The sequence below is a fragment of the Oncorhynchus kisutch genome, linkage group LG12 (genome assembly GCF_002021735.2).
Source record: "Oncorhynchus kisutch isolate 150728-3 linkage group LG12, Okis_V2, whole genome shotgun sequence".
In the NCBI taxonomy this organism is placed as follows: domain Eukaryota; kingdom Metazoa; phylum Chordata; class Actinopteri; order Salmoniformes; family Salmonidae; genus Oncorhynchus; species Oncorhynchus kisutch.
Genome location: NC_034185.2, coordinates 19630375 through 19649485, shown reverse-complemented (window position 1 = coordinate 19649485; position 19111 = coordinate 19630375). Strand labels below are relative to the sequence as shown.

Sequence of the window (19111 nt, the reverse complement as noted above, 5' to 3'; positions counted from 1 at the left end):
GCTTTCAAGCTCACTATAAATCATAGCTCCGAGCACTATTACTAAGCAACAGCTACTTGGGGGTGTCTCAAGAGAAGGTGGATCTAGTATTGTTCAGTAAAAGGTGTTTTCTTCCGCTTAAGGAGCCTTGTGTTTAAATAACATGCATTATAGAATGTGTTGAACATAACACGAATGATATCCAATTATATGGGCAATAAATGGTATGTGATGTGTGCCATGACCTGATTATTCTATGATGTTGCAGTTGCTCCTGTGGACTGTCTACTAGCAAGATCCGTAAAAAAATATTTCCTGGAAACACATTGCCCATGCACCCTTGAGTCATCCCGTCAGCTCTCAGGTAATGAGCCTGAAGCTCTTCTTGTGTACAGGTGTGTTCTATGGAGTCAATTTGAGGACAAAATGGTTTGACTTCAAACTTTAAAAACCATAAACAAAAATAATAATAATTGTTAGCAAATGGAGAAGAAATGTGTGTTGAGATCAAAACCTCCAAAATGCTAACAAAAATATAAGTTGTAAACAAAAATATTCAGCAATTGTCACGTTTGTTTGATCAAATATCTTGTTCTTGCAACTGAAAAGAGATGGTGAGCGACAAGAGAAAGGAGATGGAAGACCGATGAAAAGTCGATGGCGAGCAACAAGAGAAAGGAGATGGACGGCCGATGGAAAGCGATGGCGAGCAACAAGAGAAAGGAGATGGACGGCCGATGAAAAGCGATGGCGAGCAACAAGAGAAAGGAGATGGACGGCCTTCGAACAGAGATGAAGGGCGGTCCACTGACTTGATTATTAGAGTAGGGGCTAAAGATACAAAATCCACTGAAACCTTGGACTGGGGAGAAAAAAAATGACAGTTAACTTTTGTGCTTGGGCCCAGGCTCTACTTCATGCACATAGCTCATCCAGCTTGAGCTCTTGCTAGTTTCCATGGCAATCGGAGGCACTTGCCTGTGGATAGACTTGTGTATCCAGAGTAGGGCATGTGTCCCTCCTCAGGCGGGTCTATGTGAAAACCACCCAAGACAGACTCCCTCATCTCTGTGGTGGTGTACTGTCAGTCAAGTAGACCTATAGCAGTCAGGTGTTAGACTGCAACACAGATGATCTGCAGCGATCAGAAATAATTACTATGCAGCTAGAACCAGCTATTGGTTCTGTTAAATTGCTTGCATCCATCCTTAATCATCAGATCAGTGTAGATGAAGGAAAGGAAGACACTTTACAATATTGAGATGCACCCACCATCTCTACAGTATGCTGCTAGGGGCTTTACTAAAGATCGGCTGACAGACAACTACCACATGGTAGAAAATGGAGCAGGTCTAGACACTGACCTTCCTAAAAACCCATGAAGAAAAGCATTTTATAATCATGTTTCTTCTATTACATCGGTCTACATTCGGTTCAATCTAAAAATGTATCATTCAGCAATCTATATGTGTAGAACGTTGATTACTACCTTTCAGTTAAATATCCCCTTTGGCATTCCCCTTTGAAAGCAGCCAATCTCGTTCCATCTGGCACACACAATCCAGATAATGTAATATTATCCAAGCCACTTACTCAACCGTTCACATGGTACCATGATGGGGGGATAAAAAATATTTAATTTACTTCTGGCATAGTCTAAAGAGAAAATCCTTTACAGATTTCAGTCTATTTTGCTGTTCAATATTAGGGAATACTCCCCTCTCACGGTGGTGATGATTATAATATTGTGCATTAGGAAGTCATGAGTATTGAGACCCCTTCACTTTTTCCACATTTTGCTACAGCATTATTCTAAAATAAATTAAATTGTTTTTCCCCCTCAATCTACACACTATACTCCATAATGACAAAGCAAAAATATATTTCTGATATTTTTGCACATTTATTTAAAAAATAAATAAAACAAATATACATTTACATAAGTTGGAAGGTGAACCTTGACCCCAGTCTGAAGTCCTGAGCGCTTTGAAGCATAGAGTTCCGAGGCACAGAACTGGCGAAGAGAACCAAAACATTTCTGAGGCATTGAAGGTCCAAGAACACAGTGGCCTCCATCATTCTTAAATGGAAGAAGTTTGGAACCACCAAGACTCTCCCTAGAGCTGGCCGTCCAGCCAAACTGAGAAATCGAGGGAGAAGGAACCCGATGGTCACTCTGACAGAGCAGAGTTCCTCTGTGGAGATGGGAGAAGCTTCCAGAAGGACAACCATCTCTGCAACACTCCACCAATCAGGCCTCTATGGTAGGGTGGCCAGATGGAAGACACTCCACAGTAAAAAGCACATGACAGCCGACTTGTAGTTTGCCAAAAGGCACCTAAAGGACTCTCAGACCATGAGAAAAAAAGATTCTCTGGTCTGATGAACCCAAGATTGAACTCTTTGGCCTGAATGCCAAGCGTCACATCTGGAGGAAACCAGGCACCATCCCTATGGTGAAGCATGGTGGTGGCAGCATCATGCTGTGTGGACGTTCTTCAGGGGCAGAGACTGGGAGACTAGTCAGGATAGAGGGAAAAATGAAAGGAGCAAAGTACAGAGAGATCCTTGATGAAAACCTGCTCCAGAGCGATTGGGGTGAAGGTTCACCTTCCAACAGGATGACCCTAAGCACACAGCCAAGATAACGCAGGAGTGGCTTCGGGACAAGTCTCTGAATGTCCTTGAGTTGCCCAGCTAGAGTCCGGACTTGAACCCGATCGAACATCTCTGGAGAGACCTGAAAATAGCTGTGCAGCGACACTAACCATCCAACCTAACCGAGATTGAGAGGATATGCAGAGAATGGGAGAAACTCCCAAAATACAGGTGTGCCAAGCTTGTAGCGTCATACCCAAGACGACTCTGGGCTGTGATCACTGCCAAAGGTGCTTCACCAAAGTCTGAATACTTATGGGTCTGAATATTTATGTAAATGTGAGTCTTTTTGCTTTGTCATTATGGGGTATTGTTTGTAGAATGATGAGGGATAGTTTTTAAAATACATTTTTGAATAAGGCTGTAAACATAGTGTCGAAAATGTAAAGGGTCTGAATTCTTTCCGAATACACTATGTATTTATTTTTACTGACAAATAAAAATCAACCAATCCAAACTGTGCCACAGCCAATTGATGAATGGAAAGAGACATCTGTTACAAAACACTAAAAAGTTGAATGACATTCTGAGATTGTTGAACCAAGCCTTCAATACTGGGTAAGCCTACAAGGTAGGGAGGGATGTATTCTCTGTTTGTCAAGCCTTCAATACTGGGTAAGCCTACAAGGTAGGGATGGATGTATTCTCTGTTTGTCAAGCCTTCAATACTGGGTAAGCCTACAAGGTAGGGATGGATGTATTCTCTGTTTGTTGAGCTTGACAGTCTATTTATTGTGGTGTTGTAAATGCAAACCATAATATTAAAGTGCCCAGTCAGTATGCTTTGTTTATTGGTTGTATGGTGCATTGACATTTGTTACATATATTTTATATTATTATAAATATGCCATCAGAATGTAGAACATCTGATTTCCCCCTAGCTGATCATTGTCTGCAGCTGGCTCTGATCGTAGTGTAAATGAAACGGGGAGGGAGAAGGAGCTCGTCTGTGGTGGCGGTGAACCCTCAACTCTCTGGCCCTACGTGGCATGTGCCACACAAGTAGCAAAGTTGATATCCACGTTTATAAAACACAGGGTCGCTAGTTATTGTTTTTCATTGTATGAGGGGGAGGGTCTTCAATTTATTTTATGACACCTTTAGTTGGACTCACCCCCTCCCCAATAAATTTAGATCTGTCCCTAATACAAGTTTCATGTGCAGTTGGTCCCAGTGTGTGTTATCAATGGAGGGCGCCAGTGGTCTGTGTATCTTTCATTTCAGTAGAATGAAGAAGATACTGAAGATACAGTAGCCTGGATGAGGCAGTGATTTAAGACTACTATGGATACATATCTAGCTTCTGTGAAATTTGAAGTGACATGAATAAAATTGTTACCACCTCTGAATTATCATGTTGAATATAAACCAAAAAGACACAAACTAAGTTACATTCCAAGAGAGGCTAAGTGTTTTTTAATTCATCCATGAATTATTTATTACATTACCGCACTGAGGACTTAATTGGACTGTTAATTCAAATGACATCCCAAAGGAATTTACTGCAAATAATTAGAAATAACAGGACCATTCACAACGCTACACTAGGTGGGTATCAGATATTTCTTAGTCTAAATGGGTACGACTGTTGAGAAATCACTTTGTAAGACAATTGTGTTTGGGGCAGCTGATCTACAGAATGTCATTATTCATTTATAATTTTTTTCTAGATCTCTAGATATTCATTGGCTGCTTTGGCGAGCAATAAATCCGCAATTGATTGTAGGTAAATCGGCACTAACAGGCTGATCTACAAATAATAATGAGTAGTTAGGTGATTTGTAGATCAGATCAGTCAGCTGGCAGTTTCCAACTGCAACGCAGTCGATGTGGCACAAGCCCATTCACTCTTCAGTCCCAGACGTCTTCTTCTGAGAGAGGACCAGATCCTTTACCTCGCTGGTTAGGGAGACCAGCTCCTTCCGGATGGCCTCTGCCTCGTCCCCCTCCTCTGGGTTCTCTCCCTCCCCCTGCTCCTGCTTTTTCCCCTGGCTCTGGCTCACCAACCTCTTAACCACCAGACCCTGGTAGCCCGTCAGCAGCCTGTGCTGCTCCTGGAACAACCACACCCGTCCAAAAGCTTCAGTATGACGTCATCTTAAAAATTGTGTCAATTGTAAACAGGTCACAATGTAAGTGCTGCAGAAACAGATCACCATAGGTCCCCCATAGAGCTAATCAAAAACATCCCAACAACATAAAAGGCTGAAAATATACACCATTCTAACTATTACTGGTATAATAACACTAGCAATTTAGTGTAATGTATTATCAATGAGAACCAAGGAGAAAGGGAGCAGTACCTCAGAGACGCGGCCCACCAGAGTCCCTATGATCTGGGGGACACAGCGTCCGGGGGCGTGCAGCATGCAGTGGGTGCTGGCCTGGAAGAGCAGCACACTGGTCAGGTGGAGAATCAGGGCTGGGTCCTCAGTCTCCTTCAGCTGCTCTATCAAAGCCTGGCGGTGCAGGAACAGGGCCTGTCTATAGGAACCAGAACAACATGCACTGCCCAGTCTGCCAACAATGTGTAGCACCTCAGACAGTGACCCAGGTCCATGATTATAGACAAGGTAAATGCTTGGACTTAAATTTGCTCCCTTTACCTTTCTCTTTTCTTGTCTCCCTTCTTCAGCATGAATCCACACACCTCAACTGCCGTTTCTATATTGGTTAAAAAATCTTCAATTGTCTGAAAATAAAATATCAATAGTGTCAGAAAAGCTTTCCATGCATATGATACATATATGAGAGCAATCTCAAAGTAATTCTCTTTGTTTTATAACATCTGCAATGATAAGAAGTAAAACCTCCATCAACTGAATGAACATAACTTACCTTTCCATTCAGAGTGTTGTGCACTTTCATAAGAGGCCCTTTGGTTTCCACTGGAAACATTCCTAATATCTTCACTCTGACCTAAAGGGAGATATATTGACATGCATTGTGACATTTGGGAATGTGTAGAACATGGATGAAGCCTCACTAAAGTACTCGACCAACAGGAATGAATGGGCTTGGAATGACAAGCTGAGAGGATAGCTAACCTCATTGGTGATAGAACTGGGATTCTCTGCTGACATCATGAGTTCAGCTGCCATGAAATTCACCAGGATGTTGGTAACGTCCGTGCACACTGTCTTCAGGACGTACTTGGCAATGTGGACCTGGGTCTCATCTGTGGACTCAAATAATGATGGATCAGTTGATGTTTATGCTGCATTACTAGGTTTTTCATTCAATGAGGATTACCTGTACTTCTGTAGGAGTTAAATAAAGTAGTTTACCAGAGAAGAGCTTGGTCCCTTTCTCAAAGAGCCTGATGTTGTTGTACAGGTTGGAGAGCTCCTCCTGGAAGTCTTTCACACTTCTCTTCTTTGTCACCCCAGTCGTGGAGCTAGTGGAAGACATGAACACAGTCCGAACCACCTCCTGGTAGGTCTTAGTCAAAGGCCTGCAGGCAGAGCAAGACTCTTGCATGTTAAAACTGGCGCATTGATGCACAGTATTTATTTTGTGTGTTGAGTAAAGGGGTTAAAACATTGTGCTTGAAAGTGATTGTGACTGATCGTTGAGTGTGACAGGAATCCCTACCTTACTAAATGCTCCGCCAACTCAGAGAGGATTTCTTCGGGGCAGTCACACACTCTTTCTTCTAGGACAGCAGTGATCTCCTCCAGGGCCATGAAGGGGACTTCAGTCTGTTTTTTACGATCTGCAAAAGAGTGAAAGAAAAATATAATTGGCCTTAATGGGGGTACTACAGTTACCTTGGTCTTACACTAACAGGCTTAATCACCCAGGGGAGCAATCTCCTCCAACAAAACTGTTAAGATCTCATTACAGAGGACTACCTCACTGAACAAACAATGTAATACTGTACATTAATTGACATAGGGTTTTATTGTGCACACCCACAATAACTTCAGCATATGATCCAAACGGGAGCAGTGCTACATAGTGAATTCATTGTGGAACCCAGGCAACATAATGACTGTAGTCTTACTTTGTGGGATGACTGCTGTCTCCTCGTCACTGTCATCATCCCTCCTGCCCTTCTTCTTGGTTTTGCGTATCCTGACTTCTCTGGCATTGCATCCTCCACCACCTCCTTTACTGCCACTGCCCTCTAGGAATCAAAACAATATCAGTCAAACAATTCATTAACACTCTCTGCAGGGTCTGCAGAAAGCAGATGTTTCAGGTTTTCAGGGATGCAGTATTTTTAACCTAACTTCCGTTTTTCCTGAAAAACGGATGTGGGGTCTCCACTCAGGCGTCTTTTTACACCTGCTACGTTAGGTTAATTAATGAATAACGGGGAATTGACCAGGAGTCAAATCTCTCCAACTACCCAGCAGAAAATACCTGGGCTTAGAAGAGTTTATCATGTCTAGTTGATAACCTAACAAACATTTTCTAGAGGGATTAGAATGAGGCCTGGCCTGTACTACCTGTAGTCTTTTTCCTCCTCTCCGCCTCCCTCTTCTCCTTTTTGGAGGGGGCTGTATTTTCTGTCATCATAGCGCCTTGCTTGAGATCGTCTTCAGTTATCAGGAAAACAGGGTTGTTCTTGGCTTCCTGAAAGAGAACAGCATGGAATTGATGAAGTGGAAAGGAGACACTTTGCTGACTTTATTGTCGCCATGGGGAAGTTTTGTTACAGTGTCATGTCCACGTTTAAAGTGGTGTTTAAATACAAACCAAATTGACAAAACTTTCACAAGAGTTATATACCAATAAAAAGAGACTAGCCTGCTGGCCTTACTGGGTCAAAAGGAACATTAGCTCGAGCTATTTAGAAGGGATATCACACCTGGCACAAATGATTGTCTAGTTCTGTTTTTCATGCCGTGGGGTAGGCCTGGCGGTATACCGTATTTAATGATATACCTGTATAGATGCAGGGACCGGTTTGGGTTTTTACTTTAATATTTTAACTTCTATACCGGTATTTGAATGTTTGGTTTGTTAAATGTGATATCATTTAATATATCAATTTGTATAGTTTACTTTGCTACTTGAGTCATCTCTCTCCGCTCTTTCTCTCCTTGCCACAGACCTAGCCAGGCCCCCTGTCACTCAAGGAACGCATTTGATGTTCCTCAACCATGAGACATTTGCTTCAGTCTGCATGGTCAATGCAGCACATGCAACAATGTTCATGACAACAATGCTGTTTTCACTCTGCTTCTTAATATAAATCCACTTGCGTTCTATAATGACACTATTAGTTTGTGTTTCTTAAATCAGCAAACAGCTAGTTTGTCTTTTCTTAGCAAGTTGCCCTAAATCTTGTAAGATGCTAATTGTTAGCCGCTAATGCTAATAGCTAGCTAATAAATGTACTGAGTAAGAGCAAGCGTAATTAGCTATACAGCCTGATAATACCAGTGATGGTGTAGACCTAAATCAGCATGTTGTTTGTGCAACAGTATCTTCTAAATCAAAGAGGAATATGCAAAGCAAGAATATGTTAGCTACATGAAGTAGCTAAGAAAAAACATGCAATGTAGCCAAAGCTTATAGGGTCCCCTAGGAAACACTTATCAACACTTTAGTTCCTACTCTGACACAATAACTCCTCCGTGGCATTTTAATTCGTTGCCATCTCAAACACTGGTATTCAAAGTGCCCAAAAAAAAGGTACTTGAGTCATCTCAAGTCTCAAAAACAAAATACTTTTCCTCATGTAGTATTTTACTGGGTGACTTGAACTTGAGTAATTTTCTATTAACATATCTTTATGACAATTGGGTACTTTTTCCACCACTGCAACTGAGTACAGGAAATGCAGAAATGATAAAAGTGCTGAAATTTGTTTTGGTTGAAGTTGAATTGAACAGTATAAAACAGTCAGAATGGAGAGAATCATTGAAATCACTTAGAATGTATGTGTTGCAACCCTAGGATCTATCACTACTCAAAGCAAATGTACAACTTTTATTATTCAAAAACTAAAAATACCGTCAAACCGTCCAATTTAAAAAATATATTGTGATATAATATTTTGGCCACATTGCCCAGCCCTAACGTGGTGCCCTATACCTGCACCCAGAAGGGAGTAGTTCAAAGACACAGCTATACCCGGAGCGTACAACTCATTAAGAACACCTTCCTAATATTGAGTTGCACCTCTACCCCCTTTTACCATCAGAACAGCCTCAATTCGTCAGGGCATGGACTCCATAAGGTGTCGAAAGCATTCCACAGGGATGCTGGCCCATGTTGACCCCATTGCTTCCCACAATTGGGTCAAGTTGGATGTCCTTTGGGTGGTGGACCATTCTTGACACACACAGGTAACTTAAGCGTGAAAAACCCAGAAGTGTCGCAGGTCTTGAAACAAACCGGTGCGCCTGGCACATACTATAATACCCTGTTCAAAGGCAATTCAATATTTTGTATTGCCCATTCACCCTCTGAATGGCACACACACACAATCCATGTCTCAAGGCTTAAAAATCCTTCTTTATCCTGTCTCCTCCCCTTCATCTACACTGATTGAAGTGGATTTAACAGGTGACATATATAAGATATATATGGTATAAGGTACAAAAGTTTTTACATGGATTCACTTGGTCAGTCTCATGGAAAGAGCAGGTGTTCTTAATGTCTTGTACAATTAGTGTATCTCCATCTCAAAAGACAATGACAATCTGCCCATCAGGTAACTTCATGACAGGTGTGATATACCTTCTGAGCTTTATGCTGCATGGTTTCCTCAAAGAGACAGAGACAGTTGCTGATGAACTTCTCGCTGACCACCAAGGTGTCTCCCAGGACCCTGGCAGTCGACAGCACGTTGGTCGTTCTCATGGCCTCGTTGATTATGATGCCAACGTCCTCCATGGACAGACAGCTGGGCAGAATGGGCTACATGTCAAAAGCAGGGGGAGCACATGTGACACTGTAAGTGACTCAAGAAAATGAGATTATTTTATATACAGTGCATTCAGAAAGTATTCAGACCCCTTGACTTTTTCCACAATTTGTTACATTACAGCGTTATTCTAAAATGTATTACCCCACAATGACAAAGCAAAAACAGGGTTTTTAGAATAATAAAAAAACTGAAAACATAAATATCACATTTACATAAGTATTCAGACCCTTTACTCAGTACTTTGTTGAAGCACCTTTGGCAGCGATTACAGCCTCGAGTCTTCTTGGGTATGATGCTACAAGCTTGGCACACCTGTATTTTGAGAGATTCTCCCATTCTCTGCAGATCCTCTCAAGCTCTGTTAGTTTGGATGGGTAGTGTTGCTGCACAGCTTTTTTCAGGTCTCTCCTGAGATGTTAGATCGGGTTCAAGTCCGGACTCTGTCTGGGCAACTCAAGGACATTCAGAGACTTGTCCCGAAGCCACTCCTGCGTTATCTTGGCTGTGTGCGTAGGGTCATCCTGTTGGAAGGTGAACCTTCACCCCAGTCGCTCTGGAGCAGGTTTTCATCAAGGATCTCTGTACTTTGCTCTGTTCATCTTTCCCTCGATCAAGACTAGTCTCCCAGTCTCTGCCGCTGAAAAACGTCCCCACAGCATGATGCTGTCACCACCATGATTCACCGTAGGGATGGTTCCTGGTTTCCTCCAGACGTGACGCTTGGAATTCAGGCCAAAGAGTTCAATCTTGGGTTCATCAGACCAGAGAATTTTGTTTCTCATGGTGTGAGTGTCCTTTACGTGCTTTTTGTCAAACTCCAATCAGGCTGTTATGTGCCTTTTACTGAGCAGTGGCTTCCATCTGGCCACCCTACCATAAAGACCTGATTGGTGGAGTGCTGCAGAGATGATGGTCCTTCTGGAATATTCTCTCATCTCCACAGAGGAACTCTGGAGCTCTTTCAGAGTGACCATCGGGTTCTTGGTCACCTGCCTGACCAAGGCCCTTCTCCCCCGATTGTTCAGTTTGGCCGGGCGGTCAGCTCTAGGAAGTCTTGGTGGTTCCAAACTTAAGAATGACGGAGGCCACTGTGTTCTTTGGGATCTTCAATGCTGCAGAAATGTTTTGGTACCCTTCCCCAGATCTGTGTCTCGACACAATCCTGTCTCGGAGCTCTACTGACAATTCCTTCAACACATTTCAGTTGTATTTATTCATATAAATTGGCAAAAATGTTTTTGCTTTGTCATTATGGGGTAGTGTGTAGATTGATGAATTGATTGATTGATTGAATTGAATTGATTGAAACGATTTAATACATTTTAGAATAAGGATGTAACGTAACGTAACAAAGTCAAGGGGTCTGAATACTTTCCGAAGGCACTGTATATTTTAAATGTGACAAGTTAGTTACTGAGCAAAATCAACAAATTATGCTATAAATAATTTGTGTGATTTGGCAGAGAACGATTGATAAAGCAGGTTGACCTGCACATCGGCCCATGTGGCAGAGTTGACAGCCTCCTCCACAGAAGCCTCCACCTGGTCTACCAGGGCCTGTCCTACACAGGCTGCCCTGAGAAACAGCAGCTTGCTGGACTTGAAACGTTTCTTGATGTAGCTCACTGGGTCAGGGATGCCAAGTCTGATCAAAGAATCAAACTCTGTGTGGAGGGAACAGAGGACATATGAGGGTACAAAATCAGGTTTTAGGCAGATTTCCAGTATGGAAATTATGAAAAAGAAATATTGCAACCAATAAGCTTAGGATATCCCCTAAATAATCAAAGGTGAGAGTACCTAAATAGCCATTCTGCTTGAGGAAGGAGTCCACCCAGGCATTCTGTGTTTTGGAGTAGATGTCAGGGATGTAGACAGCTTTGTCCTGCCGGCCCCCCACCACAGTGCCTTTCAGACGGCCAGTATTCACCAGCTCCTCCAAAACAGCTGAGAACCAAAAGTTAGCTGAACAATTGCATGACATACAACTGCATTTGATTTATTAGGCGTACTCAAAACATTGTTTGTACAGAACACACAGATCAAATTATTATACACCCAAAACACAGTACAGTACTGACAATTCAGCTAGGTCTGAATTTTAAAACAACAGAAGGAACAGCTACTTACAGTAGAGAAGATGTTCCTGAAAACCATAGACGCCAATCACATTACCAACTGGTGTTGGCCTACAAAAGGAACTCAAAGGAATTAAGTATTAGGAGCAGGGCGGGGGAAAAAACTAAGATCGTGTTGGTTAAAAAAGCAAGACAGATAGGGATTGGTATGGAACATACCGAGTCACCGCACTGAAAAGCCCACGGATGCGAGCTCCATGGCGAGAGACAAATGCAGGGGTAAATAAGACTCCCCTGTTGTACTCATCCATCTGGCCTTGGATTACTTTCCCAAGGCGCTTCGACAGCTCCTACGAGACACAGCATAGCACACAATCAGACAAAGTGGTTAACATTTCAGATAACTGTGTGTACAGGTCCATACATGCACCTCAAGCTGAGACTCAAGCTACCGACAAAGCACACAGATACTTAACTTTCAAAAGACTATTGATATCAAAGTATAAACATGATTTTAAAAAAACAGATATTTTCTATAAGCATCACCTCAAATATAGAAGAGGTGATGGTATTGACAAGGAGACAGAGGTGGCTCTAGACTCACGGTTAGTGCTATCCGGTATCCTTGGGACGTCCCTACTCTAAACACTAACCCTTACCTTAAGCATTTTGAATTTCAAGTTAAATGGGGTGACGTCAGAGTTGGGGCATCCCAAGGACCACGTTTAGAGTTTTTTCCCCCCTTGCCTCACCTCAGTCAGGAAGTCCCCTGGAAGGTCATAGTTTTTACATAGTTCTGGGATGTTCACAAAGCCTGCCTCTTGTAGTTTATCATTCACCTCCTCAGAAACTCGATTCAGGTAGTTTCTAGAAGACAGGGGGAATTCAGAACAAATCTAATAGCCCAGTAGCTGACAGTACTACAATGAAACAATGTGTTGTGTGAAGCGTCCTACTCACTCATCGATAAGCTGCCCCAGCACCAGTTGAACACTTTTATCAGATCTTGCAATGTCATTTGCTCTGGCCTCAACATGAACCCAATCAACGTTGATATCCTGTATACAATAATAAAAAAACATTCTTGTCAGAAACACTTAACTACAGTGCTACAAACTAGAAAGAGGAATTAGTAGTACTGCAGATTGACACACACCTTCTGTAGGTCCACAATGTTGACCCGACCTTTGGAAAGCAGAAACAAGATTTCTTAAATCTATGTCACCATAATAGTATTATATATTCAGTTGAAGTTGGAAGTTTACATACACTTAGGTTGGAGTCATTAAAACTCGTTTTTCCACCACTCCACAAATGTCTTTACAACAAACTATAGTTTTGGCAAGTCGGTTCAGACATCAACTTTGTGCATGATAAATAATTTTTCCAACAATTGTAGAGAGATATTATTTCACTTACAATTCACTGTATCACAATTCCAGTGGGTCAGAAGTCTACATACATTAAGTTGACTGTACCTTTAAACAGCTTGGAAAAATCCAGAAAATTATGTCATGGCTTTAGAAGCTTCTGATACTCAAATTGACATCATTTGAGTCAATTGGAGGTGTACCTGTGGACGTATTTCAAGACCGACCTTCAAACTCAGTGCCTCTTTGCTTGACATCATTGGAAAATCAAAAGAAATTAGCCAAGACCTCAGAAAAACATTTGTAGATCTCCAGTCTGGTTCATCCTTGGGAGCAATTTCCAAATGCCTGAAGGTACCACGTTCATCTGGTCAAACAATTGTACGAAAGTATAAACACCATGGGACCACGCAGCCGTCATACCGCTCAGGAAGGAGACGCGTTCTGTCTCCTAGAGATGAACGTACTTTGGTGCGAAAAGTGTAAATCAATCTCAGAACAACTGCAAAGGACCTTGTGAAGATGCTGGAGGAAACAGGTACAAAGGAATCTATATCCAAAGTAAAACGAGTCCTATATCGACATAACCTGAAAGGCCACTCAGCAAGGAAGAAGCCACTACTCCAAAGCCACCAAAAAGCCAGACTACGGTTTGTAACTGCACATGGGGACAAAGATCAAACTTTTTGGAGAAATGTCCTCTGGTCTGATGAAACACAAATATAACTGTTTGGCCATAATGACCATCGTTGTGTTTGGAGGAAAAAGGGGAGGCTTGCAAGCCGAAGAACACCATCCCAACCATGAAGCACGGGGTGGCAGCATCATGTTGTGGGAGTGCTTTGCTGCAGGAGGGCTGGTGCACTTCACAAACTAGATGGCATCACGAGGAAAGAAAATTGTGTGGATATATTGAAGCAACATCTCAAGACATCAGTCAGGAAGTTAAAGCTGGGTCGCAAATGGGTCTTCCAAATCGACAAGGACCACACGTATACTTCCAAAGTTGTTGCAAAATGGCTTAAGGACAACAAAGTCAAGTTATTGGAGTGGCCATCACAAAGCCCTGACCTCAATCCTATAGACAATTTGTGGGCAGAACTCAAAAAGCATGTGCGAGCAAGGAGGCCTACAAACCTGACTGAGTTACACCAGCTCTGTCAGGAGGAATGGGCCAAAATTCACCCAACTTATTGTGGGAAGCTTGTGGAAGGCTACCCAAAATGTTTGACCCAAGTTAAACATTTTAAAAGGCAATGCTACCAAATATTCATTGAGTGTATGTAAACTTCTGACCCACTGAGAATGTGATGAAAGAAATAAAAGCTGAAATAAATAATACTCTCTACCATAATTCTGACATTTCACATTCTTAAAATAATGTGGTGATCCTACCTGACCTAATACAGGGAATTGTTAATAGGATTAAATGTCAGGAATTGTGAAAAACTGAGTTTAAATGTATTTGGCTAAGGTGTATGTAGACTTCAACTGTGTGTGTGTGTGTGTGTATATATATATATATATATATTTTTTTTTTAAACTAGGCAAGTCAGTTAAGAACAAATTCTTATTTACAATGACGGCCTACACCGGGCCAAACCCAGATGATGCTGGGCCAATTGTGCGCTGCCCTATGGGGCTCCCAATTACGGCCGGTTGTGATACAGGCTGGAATCGAACCAGGGTGTCTGTAGTGACGCCTCTAGCACTGAGATGCAGTGCCTTAAACCGCTGCGCCACTCGGGAGCCATGTAGGCCATTTAGCAGATGCTTTTATCCAAAGCGACTTAGTCATGCGAGCGTATATTTTACATAAGGGTTGTCCTGGGAAATGAAACTACTACCCCGGCATGGCAAGCACCAAGCTCTACCAACTAACTGAACTACAGAGGATGGTCTTTTACATAACCTTTTGTCCATGTCAATAAAAGTGGGTGTATGTTAAACCTTGAACATCTACGCAACCACGATCTGAGATGAATGAGTGCAACACTTTTTTCCTTTACGACAAAGGTATTGGAATCAGAAGAAGATTGCCTAGCCAACTAACCTCCATGGACGTAGAGCTCATCCCGTATCTCTCTACTGATTTGGGACGGGGTTATGTACTCTTTGCCATCAAGTGTGTGTACCACATCCAACTTCTTCTCTTCAACCAGCTTGGCAACGATTTCAATGCAGTTCCTCTCGGACAACCTGGGAAGGATTTACAGTAGAAGGGGTTTAGTTCTATATGAAATTCTATGCATTCCCCACAGTGGCCTTCAGAATGTATCCAAACCACAGATTTACAGGCAGTATCCCTACTGGGCTAGAGATACCTCTTACAAGGAACGGGTAACGGACATACAAGAAAGCCCACTAGACCCACACCAATTTGCATTCCAACCCAACAGATCCACAGATGATGCAATCTCAATTGCACTTCACACTGCCCCCTCCCACCTGGACAAGAGGGGAAATAACTATGTGAGAATGCTGTTCATAGACTACAGCTCAGCATTCAACATCCCCTCCAAGCTCATCACCAAGCTAGAGACCCTGGGACTGAACCCCTCCCTCTGCAACTGGATCCTGGACTTCCTGATGGGCCGGCCCCAGGTGGTGAGAGTAGGCAACAACACCTCAGCCACACTGAACCTCAACATGGGGCCCCCTTTGGGGTGTATGCTTAGTCCCCTCCTGTACTCACTATAGTGGATTGGATCGAGAGGGCTGTAATGGAGCGGCTCAATAGCTTCAAGTTCCTTGGCATCCACATCACTAAGGACTTACCATGGTCCACACACACCAACACAATCGTGAAGAGGGCATGGCAGCGCCTCTTCCCACTCAGGAAGCTGCAAAGATTTGGCATGGGCCCTCAGATCTCAAAAAGTTCTACTGCTGCACCATCGAGAGAGCATCTTGACTGGCTGCATCACCACTTGGTATGGCAAATGCACCACCCTCGACCAAAGCGCTAGAGAGAGTGCTGCGGACATCCCAGAGAAAGGCCCCAAAAATTGCCAAAAACTTCAGCCAGCCAAGCCATAGACTATTCACTCTGCTACCATCTGGCAAACGGTACCGGAGCGTCAGCTCTGGGACAAACAGGCTGAGACAGCTTCTACCCCCAATGCATTAGACTGCTAAAAAAGTCAATTAATGGTACCCGAACTATCTGCACAAATGACCTTATCTTGTACTGACCCTACGCACACTCACTATACAGTGCATTTGGAAATTATTCAGACCCCTTGACTTTTTCCACATTTTGTTACATTACAGCTTTATTCTAAAATGGATTGCATACCCCCTTCCCACCCTCAATCTACACACAATACCCCATAATTAAAAGCAAAAAAAATTTGGGACATTTTTGCAATAAATAACATTAAAAAACATTTACATAAGTATTCAGATCCTTTACTCAGTACTTTGCTGAAGCACCTTTGGCAACGATTACAACCTTGAGTCTTTTTGGGTATGATGCTCCAAGCTTGTTCCACCTGTATTTGGGGAGTTTCTCACATTCTTCTCTGCAGATCTTCTCAAACTCTGTCAGGTTGGATGGGGAGAGTCACTGCACAGCTATTGTCAGGTCTCCAGAGATGTTCGATCGGGTCCGGGCTTTGGCTGGGCCACTCAAGTAGATCGTCCCGAAGCCACCACTGCTCTGTCTTGGCTGTGTACTTAGGGTCATTGTCCTGTTGGAAGGTGAACCTTCACCCCAGTCTGAGTTCCAGACACTCTGGAGTAGGTTTTCATCAAGGATCTCTGTCCTTTGCTCCATTCATCTTCCCCTCGATCAAGACTAGTCTCCCAGTCCCTGCTGCTAAAAAACATCCCTACAGCATGATGCTGCCACCACCATGCTTCACCGTAGGGATGATGCCTGGTTTCCTCCAGACATGATGCTTGGCATTCAGCCCAAAGAGTTCAATCTTGGTTTCATCAGACCAGATAATATTGTTTCTCATGGTCTGAGAGTCCTATAGGTGCCTTTTGGCAAACTCCAAGTGGGCTATTATATGCATTTTACTGAGGAGTGGCATTTCATCTGGCCACTCTACCATAAAAGCCTGATTGGTAGAGCGCTGCTGAGATGGTTGTCCTATTTCAGTTGAAGGCATTCAGTTGTACAACTGACTAGGTATCCCCCTTTCCATTTCTGCGAGGTCCTCCCATCTCCACAGATCAACTCTGGAGCTCTGTCAGAGTGACCATCGGGTTCTTGTTCACCTCCCTGACCAAGGCCCTTCTCCCCTGGTTGCTCAGTTCGGCCGGGTGGCCAGCTCTACAAAAAGTCTTGGTGGTTCCAAACTTCTTCCATTTACGAATGATGGAGGCCACTGTATTCTTAGGGACCTTCAATGCTGCAGAACTGTTTTGGTACCCTTCCCCAGATCTGTGCCTTGAGACACAATCCTGTCTCAGAGCTCAACGGACAATTCCTTCGACCTCATGGCTTGGCTTTTGCTCTGACATGCATTGTCAACTACCTTATAGACTGGTGTGTGCCTTTCCAAATCATGCCCCAATCAATTGAATTTACCACAGGTGGATCTCAAGGCTGATCAATGGAAACGGGATAAACCTAAGCTCAATTTCGAGTCTCATAGCAAAGGGTCTGAATCCTCATGTACACTTCCATTCAAAAGATTGGGGTCACTTAGAAATGTCATTGTTTTTGGAAGATTTTGTCCATTACAATAACACCAAATTTATCAGAAATACAATGTAGACAATGTTGTTAATGTTGTAAATGACTATTGTAGCCGGAAACTGCAGATTTTTAATGGAATATCTACATAGGCCCATTATCAGAAACCATCTCTCCTGTGTTCCAATGGCACGTTGTGTTAGCTCATCAAAAACCCTTTTGCAATTATGTTAGCACAGCTGAAAACTGCTGTACTGATTAAAGAAGCATTAAAACTGGCCTTTAGACTAGTTGAGTATCTGGAGCATCAGCACTTGTGGGTCTGATTACAGGCTCAAAATGGCCAGAAACAAAGTACTTTCTTCTGAAACTCGTCAGTCTATTCTCGTTCTGAGAAATGAAGGCTATTCCATGCGAGAGATTGCCAAGAAACTGAAGATCTCGTACAACGCTGTGTACTACTCCCTTCACAGAACAGCGCAAAATGGCTCTAACCAGAATAGAAAGAGGAGTGGGAGTCCCTGAGGCACAACTGAGCAAGAGGACTAGTACATTAGTGTCTACATCATACCTAGTAACTGCAAATTGATCTCGTACTAGTACTTCCTGTAAAGCTCCATTCTTGTGTATTTTATTCTTCGTGTTACTATTTTATTTGTAACTTTGCATCGTCGGGAAGGACTTGTATGCAAGCATTTCACGGTAAAGTCTACACCAGCTGTATTCGGTGTATGTGACAAATAACGTTACTATCTCAAATGGGTAGATTTAGCAGCTGTTTCCTATAGAAGGCCAGAGGTTCTGTTAACATTACCTAACAGACTCTAGTTGACAGTTAGGTAATACAATATTAGTCCCGCTAAAAACGTCTGCAGGAAGCCCATAGGCACAGTTTATTTTTTAAGTATGTTGTATTTGTTATACAAAAAAAAAAAATGCCACCTAACGTTAGCTGTCCTGCTGGTTCAGCCCACCACACGTTAGCTCAAGTTAGCCAACTCGGACTGTAACGGTAATTCTATGACTGCCCAGACATAACTGACTTGTTGACTGTTTATCTAGCTAGCTAACTTACTAGTTACATCTGACTATAAAGTTCAGAGAAGCTAGCTAACGACTCGAGTATCGTTAGCTATTTTGGAATAGCCAGCTGGCTTTCGCTACCTCTGCACTGTGTCAGCAAACTGTGCTCTCTGGAAATCCGCTGCCAGACGTCTGATTTCTTCCCAGGCGGCTGCCATCGTATTGGTGGGTTTCTAAAACGATTCCACTACAGGTTTGCATGAGCGATAATCTTCAACTCTATGGCTATATTTCTTGCTATTAGCTAAACCATGTTGTGCAAAGTACAATAACGTTAGCTAGTAGTGATTCACAAATTCACACGTCAACATAACAGCAACGTAATACGGAAAGCCCGACAGTCCAAAAAGCACCATGATTTTTCCCACCCATTTTTCCCGCAACCTCGCCTCCATCCTCCCGTGTGACG

At 42.8% G+C, this 19111-nt stretch overlaps 1 protein-coding gene across 1 annotated transcript; it reads right to left on the bottom strand.

Annotated features, from left to right (window-relative positions):
* Positions 1 to 3406: 3406 nt before the first annotated feature.
* On the bottom strand, positions 3407 to 19103 carry LOC109900659 (E3 UFM1-protein ligase 1). Its single transcript, XM_020496389.2, has 19 exons — positions 18784 to 19103; positions 15025 to 15170; positions 12758 to 12786; positions 12562 to 12659; positions 12354 to 12468; positions 11821 to 11951; positions 11654 to 11712; positions 11324 to 11470; positions 11012 to 11187; positions 9334 to 9513; positions 7092 to 7218; positions 6644 to 6766; positions 6232 to 6352; positions 5925 to 6091; positions 5685 to 5815; positions 5476 to 5556; positions 5244 to 5329; positions 4941 to 5121; positions 3407 to 4691 (listed from the first exon to the last, which is right to left on the bottom strand). Exons 1-19 carry the CDS (start codon positions 18858 to 18860, stop codon positions 4482 to 4484), a joined length of 2385 nt encoding a protein of 794 aa, XP_020351978.1. The 5' UTR covers positions 18861 to 19103; the 3' UTR covers positions 3407 to 4481.
* Positions 19104 to 19111: the final 8 nt, after the last annotated feature.

Excerpts from the sequence above, each read along its gene's own strand:
- LOC109900659 (XM_020496389.2), bottom strand. The coding sequence starts at position 18,860 with ATGGCAGCCGCCTGGGAAGAAATCAGACGTCTGGCAGCGGATTTCCAG. Across the intron at positions 12,787-15,024 it reads TGAGCTCTACGTCCATGGAG|GTCGGGTCAACATTGTGGAC; the intron begins GTTAGTTGGCTA and ends TGCTTTCCAAAG. Across the intron at positions 5,122-5,243 it reads GGAGACAAGAAAAGAGAAAG|ACAGGCCCTGTTCCTGCACC; the intron begins GTAAAGGGAGCA and ends TGGTTCCTATAG.